Here is a 20,209-nt window from a genome sequence, read left to right as displayed (position 1 = left end):
AAAAATGAATATGTTTTCTCGAGGCTAGCTTGTACATGAACAGGCCTGTGCACTGCCTAAAGCCAGCCTGTTATACACCTTGTCTCACCTTCAGGTCTCTGTGGATTAACTTCTTACAGTGAATGTACTCGACTGCACTGAAAATTTGCAGGACAATGGTCAGACTTTCTTTTCTTCTTGTTGAGTCTCGCTGGGATCTTCTCTCATTCATGTCATCTATCCACTCTCTAAGTGTTTTGTGGTCACATAACTCCATCTGAATGAAGAGGCACTTTCCAGATAAATCAATGGTAGACCTAGTAAGGGTAAGAAAAGGAAAATGGTAGCAAGATAAACTTTTGATAAATAAGGATTTTATTTGGTGAATGAGACTGACTGTGAAGAGCTGCTGCTGTCGTCTGTACTGTCCCACTGGTATCCTGAATCCTCCTCCCAAACCGAGAAACATCTAACAATGTGAGGGTGGTTGAGGTCTGAAATCGCCTTCGCCTCTCGTAGAGCTTTCCTGATCCCAAAGGCAAGAAAAAGTCTGAATTGAAACTTTGAGCTTGTTTGGCATTACATCTGTATCTAATAAATAAGCACATGTTGGAAACATTAAAATTTACTGAAAACTTGACTTACTCATTGTAGGGGACAATCTTAACAGCAAAAAATTGGTTCACCAATTCATGTTTCACCCTGAAAACCCGACCAAAGCCTCCTCTACCGAGGCGGTCTTTCCAGATGAATTTTGACTTGGTACTGTAGAGAAACATCTCTTATGGAATATCAGCTTGAAAAAAATCAAAGAAATGCAATAAACTGATTACATTGTGATTTAATGATTTTCTTTTACACACCTGAATTTTTCTGAATGGGTTGACATCATCTCACTTGGACCATTTCCTGGATTTGTTTCTTCAGGAATATCCTTAAGGAAAAAGAAAGTATGGTAAAGAGCTTACCGGTACATGGACAAGAAAAGGTGTTTTGGAAATTTGCATGAAAACAGCTTAGCAGGAACACTGTCATTTTTCAACATTTTTAATGGCTTAATGATTTGTGAAATATTATAGACTGTAGCTTCAGATTTAGTCTGAATGCGACTTGCTCTCTTTTGGGCTTATCAAAAGATTTAGTTCTTTTGTGAATTGAAAGAATGTAGAATGAAGAATAAAGAATGAATGAAGAGTCTTTTAGCACTATTCAACAGCCTGTCAATACTGCATGATAAATGTTGTTTTGTGAATGTTCTTTTGGTTAAACAAATGCAAAAAATAAAGGCATTAAACAAAGCTTTTTGTGGGAAAAATTTTCAACTTAAATATCAGTAATCAATTTCCTTCAAGACTAATAATCAGAATTGGTCCTTGCAAAAAAGAAAAGAAAAACATTTGGCCCCTCACTAAAAATTTGTCTATTTTATTTATCCCAGAGAATTACAAGTAAATATGTAAATCATGACTCCATGTCCTGTTATACAAAAAAAAAGCCGAAACATCAAATATGTCATCATATTTTAGTTTAAAAGGTTTTCTCATGTTCCTATCATTCCTCCAGAATTACCAGACAGACAAAGTTACAGAATATCTCAGTACTGACTAAGATATAAACCTATATATAACCTTTTTAGGGGCTTTGACTTAAATGAGGATCAGACTGTGGATTTTACACATAGACTGGAAAAGTAATACCACACCTGAACAATGGGATGGTTCGATGTATTCACAGTACTGACCATGATTTCTGATTCTGCATCACATAAATCGCTGAGCAATACAAAGAGACACATTATTACAAATTTGAATTAGTTAAGGGTATTAGCATTAATTAAAATGTTTTCTTAAAAATCAGTCAGAGCCTTACGTTGTGATTTGTAGTCTGCAGAGCTTATCAGACACCTGAAACACAAAAGACAGTCTTTAACTTCTGAATGCATCTTCTTTTACAGTAATTTTGCACTTACATTTACACCGCTCTGAGGGAACTGACCTGGAGGGTTACACCTCTGCTGTCCCGTACTATATACATTTTTGCATTAAGGTCGTACTGCCTACCAAAATGGAAATGTACTGTTGCTGCTCAGAGACGCTGCCTACAGGTCAGGGGACCAGCTGGACTACAAAACTGCCAGAAAAAACCTTCCTAACAGCACCAGCTGAGATCCACCCGGAAGTGGATCAACCCCACAAAAGCATCATGACCGGATGGCGTGAAGGCTGCCTACTGAGAATATGTGCTGACTAGCAGGCTGAGGTGTTGACAACGATCTTCAACCTCTCCCTACAACAAGCTGGAGTCCCCACCTGCCTAACATCGACGATCATCGTTCCTGTGCTCAAAAAGTCTGCCATCATAACCCTCAATGACTACTGCCCAGTTGCCCTCATCCCGGCCATGACGTGCTTTGAGAGGGCGGTGCTGGCACACATCAAGAGAAGCATCCCTACAGATCTGGACAGACATCAGTTTGCGTATCGGACAGATCTACAGAGGATGCTGTTTCAGTTGCGATTCATACAGCCCTAACCCACCTGGAACAGTTAAATACCTACGTTAGGATGCTCTTTGTGGATTTTAGCAGTGCCTTCAACACTGTAATCCCCTGTAAAGTGGTACACAAACTTACCAACCTTGGACTCTCCACCACATTATGCTCATGGATTATGGACTTTCTGACCAACTGGTCTCAGAATGTCAGGATGGGGAATCTGACATCCAGCACCATAACCATGAACACAGACATACCACAGGGGAGTGTGTCCCCACCCACTCCTCTAACACATTGATAAAGTTTGCTGATGATACTCCGGGGGTAGGCCTTATCAGGGACAACAACGAGACCTGGTAGAGGCAAGAGGTCCAACATCTGGTTGGGTGGTGTGCAGACAACAACCTGGTCCTCAACACCACCAAAACCACGGAAGTCATCATAGACTTCAGGAGGACTCAGAGAGTCATACAGTCCCCACTCCATATCAGCGGAGATGAGGTAGAGTCAAATTCCTTAGTATGCATATACCAAGGATCTGACATGGACACTAAAGACCTCCAAACTGGTGAAAAAAGCCCAGCAGAGGATGTTCTTCCTGAGGAAGCTGAAGCAGGCTGGTCTGGCTCCACAACTGTTCAGAAACTTCTACAGAAGCACCATCAAGAGCATCCTCTCTCAGGGCTGCACAGTGTAGTACAGTTCCTGCACAGCAAAAAAAAAGATAAGATCTGTCCAGGGTGGTAAAGGTGGCACAGAGAATTGTGGGAGGTGAGCACCCGGACTTGGATTCTGTGTATGTTACACGCATGCAGAGAAGAGCACGGGACATCTGCATGGATGTTAGCCTCCCACGACACTCCCTGTTTGTCCCACTGCCATCAGAGAGGAGATACCGCGCCATCACAACGTGGACTACCAGGCTGAGGAACAGCTTCATCCCTAGAGCTGTTGCCTCCATTACACCATTACAACACCTCCTTCCCTCTCCCCTGCCCACAAACATGCACAACCTTGAGCTGGAACTTGGCTACTTGTTTTTATAAAGCTGTTTGTTGTGCTGTATTTTTTAAGTGCCAACAAAGTTTCATTGTAGAACTACAATGGCAATAAATATCCTTGATCCTTGAGGTTTAGTTATTATTGGCCTAGTAAAAAAGATTGTGTCATCACATGTGCAGTTCTATAGATAAATTAATTTGGTGGTTGTCTTAGAGGTTCAAAGAAAACACATTTTCTACATTTAGAGCTAATTAATAAACTAGCGTGGTCTACAGATTCTCAGTATACTTCTTTGTTCTGTAAAAGACTCCTTGCAACAACATCAAATTTCAGTTTCCACCCCTAATGACAAATTTCTACATATGTACTATTGTATATTAACTATACTATAGTGTATTACTACTTACCTCTGTCATTTTACCCACACATGCCTTCTCACATTCCAGCTTGGTTGCAATATTTCTCTGATGAAGTGGAGCAGCAGGATTTTTTGACATATTTTTTGCCTGAAATAAATAAATAAAATAATGTTTAGCAACAACTGCCAACCAAATGATGTTTGCTGTGTATACAGTCAATCTTACCACTGGTCTCAGATTTTCCTTGTCATTCAAACTGCTCAGAGCACTTTTTGCTGCATTCTGCTTGGCTTCATTTTCATTCCTCCCAACACCAGTGGGGAACCCTTGACCATCGATCACAGCCTTCATGACGACTCTGTTAAAGAATTACACCACTTTTAGTTAACATGACCAACTCTGACATGAAAACATAACAATAAAAAGTACAGTATCTACAGTGCAGTAGCTACATGTTTGTTAACAGTAAAATGTGTTAATTGCCTTTGTTTACCAAAAAGGCAGAAGATATTGTACACTACCTGTTGTACCTAGTTGAGCCTCCTACTGTAGAAACTAGGACAGGAAGTCACTATGGGAATTTCAGTGTGGACAAGCAGAGAGTATTGTGGGGGTTCAGCTAGCAAAGGACCACCATGACAGAGACTGTTGTGATTGTAAAAAGCTTCAGGCCAGAGCTCATGTACTGAAGAATAGTTGAAATTTACTAAAAAGTTTATATATTTTTAAATGGAAAAAACTATTACTCCTACTAATATTGTGACTGATATCACAATATCTGTCAAAGTAAGAGTCAGAAGCAACTGTTTAGCCCTTGGACAGTGTTTACTACTCTGACAAACTCAGTTCATCACTCTATATACTGAGGTTGAGCATCGCTGTCTTTGTTTCCCTGAGATGACTGGATTATGCTGCAGATGCTATTTTTAAATGAGCTCAGTAAATATAGTTTTACCCACTGTGCACATGCAACCTTGAATAACCTGCAGAACAATTTAATGTTAGACTCATTCTTATTTTGAGTGCAATTCAGGTTTTATTTAATTTCCTCTTATCTAACTTACAGCTGATCTTGTTTGAGTTTATTCATTTGCATTTGAATTTGAAATGCTATAATTCATCATTTTGCTTAGTCTTGTAACTTTAATATTGGTATTGCTATTCAAGATATGTATTTGCGCTGGTAAGTGACATGTGCATTCCAGTGACTCAACTAAAAGTGGTGTGTCGTTTAGACTGTCATGAAAAGATCAGATACAGGTAGCATAGGGGCAAAAAATCGGATTTGTGTCATTTTAGCCTGCAGTGTGAACGTAGTAGAACAAAGATAATGTTATTATGCATTTACTACAATAACAAAAGAATGTCGGCCATCAAAATGGCATGATAAAGAAGTAGTTCGTAGAGGTAATTCCGGTAACTTGGGCATGTGCATAAAGGATAGCGTAGCGGTAACAAACAGCATGAAGGTTTTAAAAGGACGAGATTAAAACAAGGAAATGAGCGTCCCACGGCCGACCGAGTTAAATTGTCACTTGACCAAACTTTACTATGAGAAGAAAGTTTCTGTGTAGTAGCAGGTCATAACACGGTTTAAACTCACCTCTCAGGTCCCTTCGACACAACCTCATACTCGAGCACTATGCCATTTCTTTGTGCGTACTCCTTCAGTTTCGCTACGGGCTTTTTCTTTACCATTTTCAATCATAAAACTTGTACTAATAATGGGTGTGGGGCCGCTGCAGAATCTGCTATATCAGAGACTTAACCCTTTGATTCGCAACATGGATTAAAAGTGACCTAAATCCAATGGAAATGGGTATCTCCTGACCCACACTGCGCATCAAAGGGTTAAAGTTCCCTCCTATTTCTTGCAACCCAACCACAACAAGGAAGATCGGTAAATGACGTCACCACAATTTGCATAATTTCACATTTGCATGTAACTGTAATCAACGTTGTAGGAGAGAGCAATAATGTTGTGGGAGAGAAAAAAAGTGAGTACAAAACACCCAAAATACGTTTTTGAACAAGAGGCTAAATGCAGTGATTTATTTTGGTATGACAGTGAAGAAACGTTTTTATTTATTCCCGCTCTGTAAGCCAGGGCGGGATCTGCAGTGACTTTGCGCATGCGCGATTCATCTGCCGTCTGGCGGGGACTGATGTGGGCATAGATCTCCTCTAATCAGACAGTGGGACTGCTGCGGGGGTTACTAGACTGACCAATAAACTGTATATAAAAATCTTTTCAGTATCCTGGAAAAATAAATAGATTTGAGTCGAAAAGTTACAAGCAAACAAGAAAATGACTCCCTCTTGCAGAAAATGTAAACATTGAATCTAAAATTGTGAATAAAATTATTGCATGCACATATCTGTGCAAAATTTTAATTTAAACTTCTTTATCTTTACTGAGGACAAAAAAAACATTAAATTAAGAATGCTAATGTAAGAACACATGACTTCCAACATTCCTTGAGAACGTTTTCACCAAGCCACCGGTCAGAAATCACAGCTGAGAAGAGTTCACATCAGGACAGTTTAATGAACATCCATCCATATATTATCTATACACCTCTCAATCCTCATTAGGGTCACAGTGGGCTGGAGTCTATCCCAGCTGACTTAAGGTGAAGGCAGAAGACACCCTGGGCAGGTTACCAGTCTTTCACATTCACACCTACAGACAATTTAATATTATCAAATTAACTTCAGTGTTTCTTTGGACTGTGGGAGGAAGACAGAGTACCTGGAGAAAACCTACGTATGCAAGATGATTCAAACTCCAAGCAGAAAGACCCCAGGCACAGGCAATGATGCAAACCAGGAATCTTGTAGCTGCGAGGCGACACTGCTAACCACCAAACTACTGTGCAGCCCCACATTAGTAGTCAAAGTTTAACAGCAGTTTGATGGAGAAAGAGAAAGCAGAGTTTATGTTGTTTATTCTTGCCTGCTGTGCAGTGGTAACTTAAGTGGTAGAGTGGGTTGTCCACTGATCACAAGGTCTGTGGTTAGTTCGAACTAAACCCAAAGTTGTTCCTAATTGCAGACAGGCAAGCATGGCAGCTCTGGCGCATGAATGGGTGAATGAAAAACACTGTAAAGCCCTTTGAGTACCACTAAAGTAGAAAGGTGCTTTATGAGCGTAGACCATTCACCACATCTGTTCTGAGAGTGCACTGACTGTAACTGAGAACAAACATAATCTGACTTGGTTACACACAAGATCCAAAGGGATTAATGCATTAAGATCCAAAGTGGTTTGGACACACGGTATACACAAACCATTAGCTTCCTTCTGCCAGGCTAAGCAGTTAGCATCATTAACTGGGTAATATACAGTACAAGCACTGAACATCAACCAACCAGTTTGGCTTCTTTGAAAAATTATATTCTGTTGTCTTTCAAATAGGATAAAAGTTTACCCAATTTGTATTACACAATCAAATATCTTTCAAAGTAAGCAGCATAAACAATACCGTATGAACGGACCTTCTTCCGTTAATAATAATGTATGCGTTTGATGTATATTGCAATTAAAACAGGAAAAGAAGTTCATGAACAGCATCTTTTTGGGGGAAACCTGAGTGAAGTCCAGGACTGGTAATTTGATCTGTTGTCTGTTCACATGTCACAGTGTCTTTTACTCAGACACTGAACCCCAAGTTGGTCCTGATGACAGACAAGCACCTTGCATGGCAGCTCCACCACCATTACTGTTTTTGTGTGTGTGTGTGTGTGTGTGTGTGTGTGTGTTCTTGTACTTGCTACATTGTGAGAACCATTTTCTGCATTTAACTATCAAAGTGAGGACATTTTTACAAAGTGAGGACATTTTGGCCGGTCCTCACTTTGAAACAGCCATGTTTGAGGGTGAAGACTTGTTTTTAGAGAACAGGTATGAATTGAGGTTTGGTTAGGGTTAGGGTAAGGATTAGGGTTAGGCGATCAGTTGTGACGGTTAAGGTTAGGGTAAGGCTCTAGGAAATGCATTACGCCTATGGATGTCCTCACTAAGATAGAAGTACAAACGTGTGTGTGTGTGTGTGTGTGTGTGTGTGTGTGTGTGTGTGTGTGTGTGTGTGTGTGTGTGTGTATGTGCATGTGTGTGTGTGTGTGTAGGGGTGAATCAGAATGACTGTATAGTGCTTGAAGGTATCAGCATAAAATATTCCCTCCTTTGCAGGAGACAATAAAAACAGTTACAAAACAGCAAAGACCACAGAGAGAAGGTAAAAGTTAGTTCTTAAAATCATGACTGATTGATTTCAGTTTTCATTCCCGGATCCCATGAGACTGTCCCTTAATTACATGTTTCATGTTTCATGATTTGCCCTCCATCACATGTAACAGCAATACATTAACATTTGTCTTAAAAACCTGATAACACAACAGTGTATCAAATCCTGTCCTTAGATGATCATCAGAAGACACAGATTTCCATCATGTCAATAATATCTGACAAGCTCTCTCTTTACATTCAGACAGTTACATTTTCCTGGCTATTTCTTTGTGCCTTGAATATCTGAGCACACTTTTCCAGCTCTGCCTTCAGTGCAGTTGCTTCAGGTCGGTCCTGCGGCTTCTCACACAGCAGCGACTTAATAATTTGGTTCTGCAAAAAAAGCAAGACATTGCTAGAGATCCTCGTACCAAACATAATAAATGCAGTCATGCTGTCACACAACTGAGGCTTAGTTTTTCTGACATTTAATGTTTTGTTCAAGAAACTGACCAGTCAGTGAAAATGTATTGAATCTGAGTCAATGTGTATATGTCAGCTGCTCTGGTGTTGATAACCATGACCACGGCTTATGTCACATATACAGAGAAATTCTTTTAAAACTGTCTTTTACGCCTTTGTTCTGGAAAAAAAACAACCTCAACTTACATGAAAAGGAAAAAAATACAATTGGGGGTTGTGTGAAGAGCATGTCAAACAAATGGTGGTGATACAACCCAAAAGCCATGCTGGCCAATCAGAAGCCTGGTTCCAGTATCCTCCTGACAATGGCATCAAGGAAGGAAGTTGTTGAGTGATTCTAACACGAGCATTCCTCAATATATTGGCAGAAAGTGTATATTAAAGTCCTGGTAGCAAAGTTACCACTAGCACTACTTTGGCCACATAAGCTACTGCACAAAATCACCTCATGTAAACAAAGGAGATAAGGTTGCACATTTTATCTCAGAAAACTCCATTCCTCCTGTCTGTAAAACAATGATTTATGTGATATATTCTAAATAATATCCATGTAGATATGGATAAAGCCTAATCTTGTGGAAAATACAGTTTCATGTGGCAACTAAATCAGTTAGTATAGTAAAAACATGGTAACCTACCTCTTGGAGAAAAGTCAGTACAAACTCTTTGGGGAACTTCCAACTTCTGAGGTCATCCCATATCTTGAAATCACGCAGCAATCAAAGGACCAAAAAGCATGTTATTTCCTTATAATAAACTAGTAATCTGAATGAAGCTCTACTGAATATTGCAAATAGATACAAGAAAGAAAAAATAACATATACAGAAACATTTTCCCTATGTTTACAAATGTATCCATTGGGCTAGGTAATGCAGTAACATTGTGTGGCAAGCAATATTTAAAACTTTAACAATACTACACTGTGTAAGCTTCTATTAATGCGATGCTCACCTTTGCTCTTTCAAAGCCAGTGGAGAGTTTCCAAAGGAGTTCAAAGAATATCAGCCCCAAAGCGAACATGTCCACTTTCCGATCATACGTGTCAGTTCTCTGGAATAAAATTATGAAGTAAATTGAGTTAATTCGATATCTCTGCTTATCTATGCAGAAAAAAATAAATGTTTTTCTACCATAAAAGCTGCTAACAATGGAACTACCACTACAATGAGACTAATGTAGATGATGAAAAATTACTAATGAATTTAGTTTGCACCAACACATAGAAATACATCCATTTTAAAACAACTATGGAACAGAATCAGATGCTTGTGTCAACATGAAGTGAGTATCTCACTTGCTCAGGAGCCATGTAACTTCTGGTTCCTGTGTCTTTCGTTCTCTCCATCATGTTTTCATCGTCAGTCTCAACAGTGACCAAACCAAAGTCCCCAATCTTTACTTCGTCATCCTGTCCAAACATGATGTTGTCAGGCTAAACAAAGCAGCAAAAAAAAAAACAACAAATTAATATCAAGCTACTTAAATGATGTATAATAAGAAGTGAGCTGATTAATTTAATGGCTTAGCATGCATTCAAACACTCAGTGTAGCAACTATTTTGTTTAAATGTTTAAACGACCAACTGGTGGGCTTGTGTTTCAGTGGTGGAAGAAGTATTTAGATCTTTTGTAAAATAAATGCACTGATCTCACACCGTAAAAAAAAACACACCAAGACAAGTACCTCCAGTTTATACTTATATAGAGTAAACAAGTAAATTTAATAGGTTACATTCTTCCACTGCTACACTTATACCAGTTTTATGCACACAGAAATAACAAACTATTTTCTGTTTTACTTCTTTGACATTTAAATTGCCACTTTGGTTCCAGAGTGAAATAGCCTGACAATTATTTGATGGGTTGCCATTAAAATCAGGTGTGGAAACATTTAATAGTTGCCTAAAATATTTTCTGAGAATAAGGAACAATCTAAAGAATAAAAAAAAAAATCATAACTTGAGTAACAGGACAGTTTCCAAAGGCAGCTTAAGTTAGCTGAGGTCCCTCAACATACAAACTCAGTAACCTTAACCAGAGAGTAACATTCAGTGTAAACGGGAATACAACACAGTATATTAACAGCACATAGTGGAGCAGAACGCTAACGAGTTAGTACTTGGTGAGTAACACTAAAGCCTCACCTTAAGGTCCCTGTGGATGAGTCTCTTTGAGTGAATGTACTCGACTCCACTGACTATTTGCTGCATAATCAGCAGACTTTCTTCCTTTCTCTTGGGGTTTTGCAGCGCTTTCTTGTTCTCCTCTTTTATCCACTTTTTAAGCGTTTTGGAGTCACATAACTCCATCTTAATGTAGAGGTACTGTGGGGATGAACTACTGTTAGATCTAAGAAAGAAAAGAAAATGGTGAAACATCTTCATTGTTACAAGAAGTGGAGTACAACAAGTAATGAGAGGATGAGACTTACTGCGAGTCGCAGTAGCTGTTGTCTGTGTAGTCTGAATCCTCCATCCAACAATCGTAGTATCTAACAATGTTGCTGTGACGGAGGTCTGATAATGCCCTCACCTCTCGCAGAGCCTTTCTGTTTAAAGAATTACATGTAAGGTTAGGTTAAAACTATCCTGTAATGCAAGTACACTACCGTTCAGAGGTTTGAGGTCACTTAGAAATGTCCTTATTTCTTAAAGAAAAGCATTTTTTTCAAAGAAAATAACATTAAATTAATAAGAAATACAGCCTAAATATTGTTAATGTGGTAAATGACTATTCTAGCTGGAAACAGCTGATTTTTAATGGAATATCTCAATAGGGGTACAGAGGAACATTTCCAGCAACCATCACTCCTGTGTTCTAATGCTACATTGTGTTAGCTAATCATGTTGAAAGGCTAACTGATGATTAGAAAACCCTTGTGCAGTTATGTTAACACATGAATAAAAGTGTGAGTATTCATGGAAAACACAAAATTGTCTCGGTGACCCCCAAACTTTAGAACAGTAGTGTATTACTGAAATACTACTGTGCCTCTACACTGAATAGCACTACAGTGACGTGCACTTTACTTACTGTTTACCACGAACAATCTTCACAGCGTACCACTTGTCCACCAGTATTTGTCTTGCTTTGTAAACACGACCAAATCCTCCTTTGCCAAGGCGCTGTTTGGAATCGTAGTCTAACATAAATCTGCAGACATTCACAAAAATATTAAGGTATAAATGTAAAAAGCAGTGAATGATGCATGATTATGCGTCAATTAAATTAGTATTGCACCTCAATGCTTTTTCATACCTTGACTGGATTGTTGCATTATTTACGCCATTTTCCACACTCTTGGTTGTGACAGCATTCTTAAAGAATAAAGCAAACACGTTGTATGGATTTAATATGTTGAAAAGTCCTCACTCACTTTAGAGCGACATCTCTCAATGGAGATCAGAAGGACTCATTGATCATTGCTCATTGCATCACTGGAACTCAGCTGCCAGTTGTCAGACATTTACCAGGCTCAATGTAAAATCCGAGCCTCCCATATCCTGCACATCACATATTCACACTCCTCTCTTCATAAAAATACAGCACCCGCCTCACTCGCAGAGCACTAAGCATTGCCGGTGACCCCACACACCCGTCCCACAACCTCTTCAGCCTGCTGCCATCAGGGAGGAGACTGAAGAGTGTGAGGGCCAGGACCAGCCGACTGAACAACAGCTTCATCTACCAGACTGTCAGGAAGCTGAACTTTCTCCCCTCTCTGCCCTCTCTGGTCAATAACCCTCTGATCTGCACTGTAACAGCACATGGACTGTTTGACACTAAGTCACTTTAATGCCAATTTACACACCAATTTGTACTTGTCTTCTGTGCCTTATGTAGATTAGGATGTTGTCTTTTGTTTTTCTCTTATGTTGATGGTACTTCACATTTTAGGGTTAGAGAGAAATGCAATTTCAGTTCTCTGTATGTGTACGCATGTAGCAGAACCAACAATAAAGCAGACTTTGACTTTGACTTCAGGCAAGAGATACAAGACAATTCACACACACAAAACTGCAAAACAGTTTTTCCTATAGTGCTGTGTTACACTGCTGAACACTACCTGAACCCTCCTCTCCCCAATTCAACCTACAGTCACACAACCCCACACAGACTGAACTGTCTCTTGGGGGAAATGAATCATGTGCAGTGTTGTACCGATATCTGTGAATCCAGTCACCTTTCATTGCACTACCCCATCATGTGTTCACATTTCCCAGATATTATTTAGACATTTTCTTATACTGTGTAATTTTCTATCTATTTCATTCTATTTTGTCTTGTCTTTTATTCTATTTTAACTCAGGGAGTACCACCATAACTTTGATGTACACACGTGGACAAAATTGTTGGTACCCCTCAGTTAAAGAAGGAAAAACCCACAATTCTCACTGAAATCACTTGAAACTCACAAAAGTAACAATAAATAAAAATTTATTGAAAATTAAATAATCAAAAACAGCCATTACTTTTGAATTGTTGATTAACATAATTATTTTAAAAAACAAACTAATGAAACAGGCCTGGACAAAAATGATGGTACCTCTATAAAAGATTGAAAACTATTTGACCAGAGTGACATGATTAACTCAGGTGTGTCATTTAATTGACATCACAGGTGTTTCCAAACTCATAATCAGTCAGTCTGCCTATTTAAAGGGAGACAAGTAGTCACCCTGCTGTTTGGTGAAAAGGTGTGTACCACACTGAACATGGACAACAGAAAGCGAAGGAGAGAATTGTCCCAGGACATCTGAAAAAAAATTATAGACAAACATCTTAAAGGTAAAGGCTATAAGACCATCTCTAAACAGCTTGAAGTTCCTGTGACAACAGTGGCTCATATTATTCAGAAGTTCAAGACCCACGGGACAGTAGCCAACCTCCCTGGACGTGGCCGCAAGAGGAAAATTGATGACAAATTGAAGAGACGGATCGTTGGAATTGTATCCAAAGAGCCCAGAGCAACCTCCAAAGAAATTAAAGGTGAACTCCAAGGCCAAGGTACATCAGTGTCAGATCGCACCATTCGTCGTTGTTTGAGCCAAAGTGGACTTCATGGGAGACGACCAAGGAGGACACCACTGCTGAAAAAAACTCATAAAAAAGCCAGACTGGAATTTGCAAAAATGCATGTTGACAAGCCACAAAGCTTCTGGGAGAATGTCCTTTGGACAGATGAGACCAAACTGGAGCTTTTTGGTAAGGCACATCAACTCTATGTTCATAGACTCAAAAACCAAGCATACGAAGAAAAGAACACTGTCCCTACGGTGAAACATGGAGGAGGCTCAGTAATGTTTTGGGGCTGCTTTGCTGCATCTGGCACAGGGTGTCTTGAAAGTGTGCAAGGTACGATGAAATCTGAAGACTATCAAGGCATTCTGGAGAGAAATGTGCTGCCTAGTGTCAGAAAGCTTGGTCTCAGTCGCAGGTCATGGGTCTTCCAACAGGACAACGATCCAAAACACACAGCCAAAAACACCCAAGAATGGCTGAGAGAAAAGCGTTGGACTATTCTAAAGTGGCCTTCTATGAGCCCAGATCTGAATCCCATTGAACATATGTGGAAGGAGCTGAAACATGCCATTTGGAGAAGACACCCATCAAACCTGAGACAACTGGAGCTGTTTGCTCATGAGGAGTGGGCCAAAATACCTGCTGACAGCTGCAGAACGCTCATTGACAAATACAGAAATCGTTTAATTGCAGTGATTGCCTCAAAAGGTTGTGCAACAAAATATTAAGTTATGGGTACCATCATTTTTGTCCAGCCCTATTTCATTAGTTTGTTTTTTTAAATAATTATGTTAATCAACAATTCAAAAGTGATGGCTGATTTTGATTATTTAATTTTCAATAAATTTTTATTTATTGTTACTTTTGTGAGTTTCAAGTGATTTCAGTGAGAATTGTGGGTTTTTCCTTCTTTAACTGAGGGGTACCAACAATTTTGTCCACGTGTGTATTGTTATCTGCAGCTGTACAATGACAATAAAGGTCTTCAATCTTGAATTTATCAGATTTATTCTGCATCTTTTGTATTTTTAACTTAGAAACATTAGAAATAGTACTGTTATTATATATAGATCATACAGGAATGAACTCTGACAGAAAAAACAGACCTGATCCTTGGAAGGGGTTGATGGATCTGCAGATATTACCCAGTCACCAGTATCTGTTTTCAGACTCTGTGCTGATGGCTCAACAGACTCTCTAAAAGAAAACAATGAGGGATATTAACAGCCTGCAGTGCTCTGAGCAATACTGTAAACTCTACAATCTGCTTTAATACGACTGTAAATAAAGAGACTTACTGTGAAGTTGGTGTTGAGAACCTGGCTGGTGCACTTTTTCCTGACTCAGACAAACTGATAGAAACCTGAAATGTACAAAAATGTGGTTGGTGGACATATGTTACGGTTAAAGTCCCTCTCTTGAACCCCTAAAGCTAAATTTTTGTTAATCAAAGTTACATAGTCATATGTTTTTTCCATGGAAATGTTCCTCTGATCAGATGCTACTACTTTGACTGTCATTTTACATGCTTAGGAACATATCATAAAAGAAATGTATGTATCCTCTAGTATTTTAAAAAAAAATCACATAATCATCTCATCTTTCAGTTCACCTTGGTGGAACCATTTTCATTATGATAAATAAAAGACATGCTCTCACACTATTACTATAAGTTAGAATCACAGCTTGCAGTCATCTCTGTCAGACATTTTAACTCAAAAGCAAAGAAGAAAAAAAGCTCTGCTTGAATTCAATATTTTATCTGAACTCTTTTCATGTAGTTCACACTTGCATCCCTGACTAACTGCTGCAGAAAACACACCCACACAAAGGTTTCTTTGTTTGGGTGTGCTCATACAGTGAGATTTCCAGTAAAATACTCTGAGGGTAGACTGTTGCTTTACCTGCTACAGATTTCTTTGAAATTTGTGAAAAACTGACCTGGCCCCTGCAGGGATTTGATGAATCAATGAAGACTATTGAGTCACTTGCACTTGTGTGCATGTTTTGTGATGATGATTCGTTGGAGTCCCTAGATATAGAAAAACAAGAGACATGACTACAGGTTCCTCAGAATATAGTGCAGATTATACGGTTACAATTCTGCTGTAATAGACAGAGTGCTTTATCGATCCTCTAAAGAAAATGTCAGTAATGCAGCAGCAGTTTACATATCAAAAACACAATAACCAACACTGAGCTGACATGAGGTAGGTAAGAAAATAACACAATTCTAAAAATATAGAGACATTTGTGTAAAAATACTGTACTGGATAAAACATAATTTAAAAAAAAACATAGAATAGGATAAGACAGAGATAAAATACAGACTATTTAACTCCTCAATCTGCATCCATAGAACGTCAGTAAGTGCCTTACTGTGTAGTTGGAGGTGCTGACGATACAGATGATGCTCCATCATCTGACGCTTCTGACGTGACAGACACCTTAAATGCAGAGAAAATGAGTTCGGCATTATGTTAGACCGACTGATGTAATCAAGTTTCAGCACAGTGAAAATATTTTCATTTCAAAAAAAGTTTTTAAAATCTACTGCTACCACTGGTAACATGAGACATCCTCGCTAACTACCACCGAGTGTAGAAAATCAGTAAATGAAACTGATCAGCAATACATCTGATGATATAAAGCAGAAAAAATTTAAATACTTTGCTGTCATAGTCTGATTGTTCCTGAAGAGCCCCCCAGGCCAGCTGGGCTGCATTTTGTCTGGCCTCCTTGACACTTTTACCCTCACCAACAGGGTAGTCCTTTTGGTCGATCACCAATTTGTAGAAAAATCTGCGTTGTGTAAAAGTAGAAATGGTTACGCTCACTGTAGTAACGGTTATAAATTGTTGAACATCATTCCAAAGTTAGCAAAGAGTGTCTGCAGTGTTTATTCAGGTTACTCACTTGAGGTTATGAGATGGGCCAGATCTCCCAGCTTCCATAAAAGTGTGGGGGCGGTTGGTTTTCTGGCAGTAGCTATTAACAAGTCCTATGAAATTAGTCTCTGTAAAGCTGTTGTTTAAAGACTTCACACTCAGCTGTCTTGTCCCATCACTGCAATAAACAAGTAACAGTCACATCCATGAAGATGTCAAAATGAAACAATCAATCACCATTGTTATTTACTCACCAGATATCAGAAACACTTTGACTGAATTCCTCATTTTGTTGACCAGGATTATTGTTGCAGTTTTCATCTGCAGGCTTTAAATGAGAAACAGGATGACTTTGAGATGACTCACACAGGGTAGTATGTTTCAGGAGTCTGATCAAACCAGGATGAACTGGTGTGTATTACTACTACTTACCTCTGTAGTTCTATTGCCATGTATGCAATCATAAACCAGCTTGGCTGCTTCCTCCTTCGCTTCCCTCTTTGATTTCCCACACACCTCTGGATACTCCTTACCACCAACTATGAAGCTGCAGCATCTAATGGCATAAAAAACATTTATTTAGTGCATCTTTACATGGTGACTAAATAGCTGAGAACTGGGTTGCAGTTAGGAGGCTTACGGGATAGCATTATTTGGACCGGGTCTGGTTGACTGCACAGCCTTTACATTCAGTCCATTCTTCTGGCCATATTCGTTGAGCCAACATATGTAGTTGATGCTTTTCTGCTGAACTGATGCCGACGTTTCTGATGTATTTTCTGTCTGTCAAGATAGCAATGAATATACATAAAGTATGCATACAGGAGACATGCAGATTTCCCTGTCTCTCTGACATGGTCTAGTTTAATCCTCCTGTTGTCTTCATTTACGGGCTCCAAAAAATATTGTTTCCTTGTCTGAAAAAAATTCAAAAATTCAGCAAAAAATTCCCCAAATTTCTGAAAATTTGCAAAACCATCAGGAAGAAAATTCAAATATTTATTTAAAAATTTCCCTTAAATGTTTTATTCAAAAAAAATCCCCCAATTGTGGCCAGAAAATTATTGTAAATATTTTCAATTTTTTTTTAAAAATCTTCCAAAAAAATCCTAAAAATATCTAAAGTTATTACATTCATATCAATAAAACTTCTAAGATCTTCTTTAAGAACATTCACAAAAACATCAAACAAAATCCAGCGAATTTCGTTGGATTTTGGTTGATTTTTTTGGTGAATTTTCTTAAAGAAACATTTTTAACATTTATTTTTTCCAGCAAAAAATGTTCAAAGACTTCCCAAAAATGTTGAAAATGTGGATATCAGAAGTGTCACTGTGAAAATATATTTTTTTCCCACATTTTCAAATTTTAAAACGGGTCAATTTTGACCCACAGGACGACATGAAGGTTAATGAAGAGGAACTAAATCTTACTGAGTCAACTGAGTCCTGGTGTTCATCCTTAAACAAACACTGCAGAGCTCTTTGAGCTGCATTCTGCTTGGCTTCCTTCTTCGTCTTCCCTGCACCACTGGGATAGGGTTTACCATTCAGAATTGCCCTCTGGGTGAACCTGTAGAAAAATTGTCAGAGCTTTGTTAGACAAGAAAGAGAGTTGGGTTATAATAAATGACATGAACCTCTACATACCAGTTTCAGCCAGTGGGAGGCAATATTTGACCACATTATCTTTGCTGTGGCCGCTTTGACACAGCAGGATATTCTTACACCAAAGCTCTGCTGAAGCTGTGCTTACATTCAAAATCTGAAGCTGTAACAACTTGTATTAATTTGCTCACTACTTAAAGTATCCAAATCAGAAATGAATTTTGTTCATTGTTGCTTCTTTTGGATGTTAAATCTTCACTAACATTTCCCTCTTTGTGTCAGTCCTGTGGTGGACTGGGAGCCTGTGCAGAGTGTAGCCCACCTCTGGGACGATATAGAGACTCCAGCCCCCCTACTGCCCTCTACAATAAAACACACAATGTAAAAACTAACACATAAACTGAGACGATACGAGGGACAAATGGACAAAAAAAAAAAAAATGGAACAAATGGACAGAGTAAAGGACTGAAACCTCTGATGTGGAAATGGATCAAGGGAGGAAGTAAGATCAGCAAGACTGATTAGGAAAGCAGATGTTTTATAACCCAAACATTTTTACATGATTTTGTGTTATTCTATTTTGGTTATGAAAATTAAAGAAAAAATAAAGCAGGTACAGCTGATGGAGGGTTTGGATGGGTGGAAAGTCACTGTGCAGAATGGTTTTCAAATTATTCTGCTCAAATTGGAAAGTTTCTCTAAAATCAACTAAAATCAGAGTTTATGGCATCAACCTGAAAACAGGATTCACGGTGTCACAAATCCAGTAGGCTGTTTAAATATGTGGAAACTTGAAGCCAGCTTTGCATATCAGCTCAGAAAGGACTTTCACAGATGAAAGAGGCATCTTGAATCCAATATTTGCAAATGTGATGTTTATAATTTCTAACCAAGTAATGGGAGTTCATTATTATTATTCGAAGCTCAACAGGTAATATATCTGGAGGATATCTGCAAGTATTTGTGCTCAGGTTTTTATAACTCTGTCAAACATGATCACAATTTACCATTCACATTACAAATGAAGGTTTTGGAGAGCACTGGGACAACTGAGAGCTGGAGGAAATTATTCCAGGTAAGTCAACTCTAAAGATCAACATGTAAAAATGTCAGTTAGTGCTGTTATTCTAAAGTTATGGAAAGTTACTATGAGAAAATGTGTGAATAATGTCAGTAATCTATCCTATAGTGCCATAACTGGATGCAGTTGTTGTCTCCAGCCATCGAGTGGGATACTGAGGCGTTTTCTGACAGCCAGGCCTCTTGGTAAAATGCAATAATTACCAGCTTTCTGTGCTGACTCATATGAAGCCACACTTACCAGAAACTCAGCTCACCTTTTGTCATGATCGGGACCATCTGAGTCCAGTTCTTCATAGCGCACCACCAAGCCGGATTTCTGTGCAAACTCGTTCAGCTTAGCAACGTAGTTTCCAGCTTCCATGAGAAATGACACTGCAAATTTACACACAAAAAACGTGAACAGACAGATTCAATCTCACCTTATATCTATTTATTTACCCTCTCATCTTACTTCTGCTGCCGGATCCGCGAATGTCAAAGCTCTGTTTCGATTCAGCTGGTTTTATTATCTGTAAGTTTCGATTCCTTCCTATTTTGTTAAGACATGAACAATCGAAACTGAAACTGGGATCCAGCTGAACTACAACTCCCACAAACCAAGAATGTGTTCATATTCTGTGTGCGGAAATCAATGAAGCTGTCCAGTGGTCTCAGGTAACGTGCTTGCCCATCTGTTTTCCATAGCTGAATTGTGAAAGTGTGTTAGGCATATTTTGATGCCAATTCTTCTTGTACTTTTGCTTAAGTGTAAACTTAATTCATTACTTGTACTTGTATTTCTACACCGTAGCATCTCCTGTTGTGTAAAAACATATCTATTGCTGTGAAAGAAAAAATCTATGCCTGTGTGTGTGTTTACTCTGATGAACTGGTCCTGAACCTGTTGTGGAAAAAAACAGTATTCTCTGCAGTCTAACAGAGATGTGTTATCTGTGTAGTACAATGTGTGTACTGTGTGTGACCGTGTACTCAGCGGCGGCCAGATGTTCAGAGGTGTGAGCTGACTGTAGTTCCAATGTGTGTGTAATAATCAGTAGTGAGACCTTGAAGTGCCAGGTGCCAC

The 20,209-nt window shown here is 38.8% G+C and overlaps 1 protein-coding gene across 2 annotated transcripts in view; it reads right to left on the bottom strand.

Moving 5' to 3' along the window:
- LOC110949288 (interferon-induced, double-stranded RNA-activated protein kinase-like) overlaps window positions 1-19,760 on the bottom strand; it is a 28,979-nt gene extending 9,219 nt beyond the window's left edge. The window contains exons 1-16 of one of the 2 annotated variants that reach the window (XM_051959693.1): window positions 19,598-19,760; window positions 19,401-19,518; window positions 17,889-18,027; window positions 17,096-17,238; window positions 16,888-17,011; window positions 16,710-16,783; window positions 16,484-16,633; window positions 16,237-16,369; window positions 15,947-16,014; window positions 15,509-15,599; window positions 14,866-14,930; window positions 14,674-14,764; window positions 11,804-11,862; window positions 11,579-11,698; window positions 10,977-11,093; window positions 10,690-10,894 (exon numbers count right to left, since the gene is read on the bottom strand). In XM_051959693.1, the coding sequence (XP_051815653.1) occupies window positions 10,690-10,894; window positions 10,977-11,093; window positions 11,579-11,698; window positions 11,804-11,862; window positions 14,674-14,764; window positions 14,866-14,930; window positions 15,509-15,599; window positions 15,947-16,014; window positions 16,237-16,369; window positions 16,484-16,633; window positions 16,710-16,783; window positions 16,888-17,011; window positions 17,096-17,238; window positions 17,889-18,027; window positions 19,401-19,518; window position 19,598 (1,698 nt within the window). In that variant the 5' untranslated portion in view covers window positions 19,599-19,760. Of the gene's footprint in view, window positions 1-88; window positions 297-376; window positions 506-624; window positions 745-842; window positions 914-1,681; window positions 1,752-1,848; window positions 1,884-3,882; window positions 3,982-4,059; window positions 4,193-5,437; window positions 5,708-10,689; window positions 10,895-10,976; window positions 11,094-11,578; window positions 11,699-11,803; window positions 11,863-14,673; window positions 14,765-14,865; window positions 14,931-15,508; window positions 15,600-15,946; window positions 16,015-16,236; window positions 16,370-16,483; window positions 16,634-16,709; window positions 16,784-16,887; window positions 17,012-17,095; window positions 17,239-17,888; window positions 18,028-19,400; window positions 19,519-19,597 lie in introns of those variants that run through there. The other variant, XM_051959692.1, reaches the window with a different exon arrangement.
- Between the last annotated feature and the right edge of the window lie 449 nt (window positions 19,761-20,209).

Source organism: Acanthochromis polyacanthus, chromosome 15 (genome assembly GCF_021347895.1).
Source record: "Acanthochromis polyacanthus isolate Apoly-LR-REF ecotype Palm Island chromosome 15, KAUST_Apoly_ChrSc, whole genome shotgun sequence".
Taxonomy (NCBI): Eukaryota; Metazoa; Chordata; class Actinopteri; family Pomacentridae; genus Acanthochromis; species Acanthochromis polyacanthus.
The sequence above is the reverse complement of the archived record's forward strand: the minus strand, read 5'-3'. Positions and strand labels throughout refer to the sequence as shown.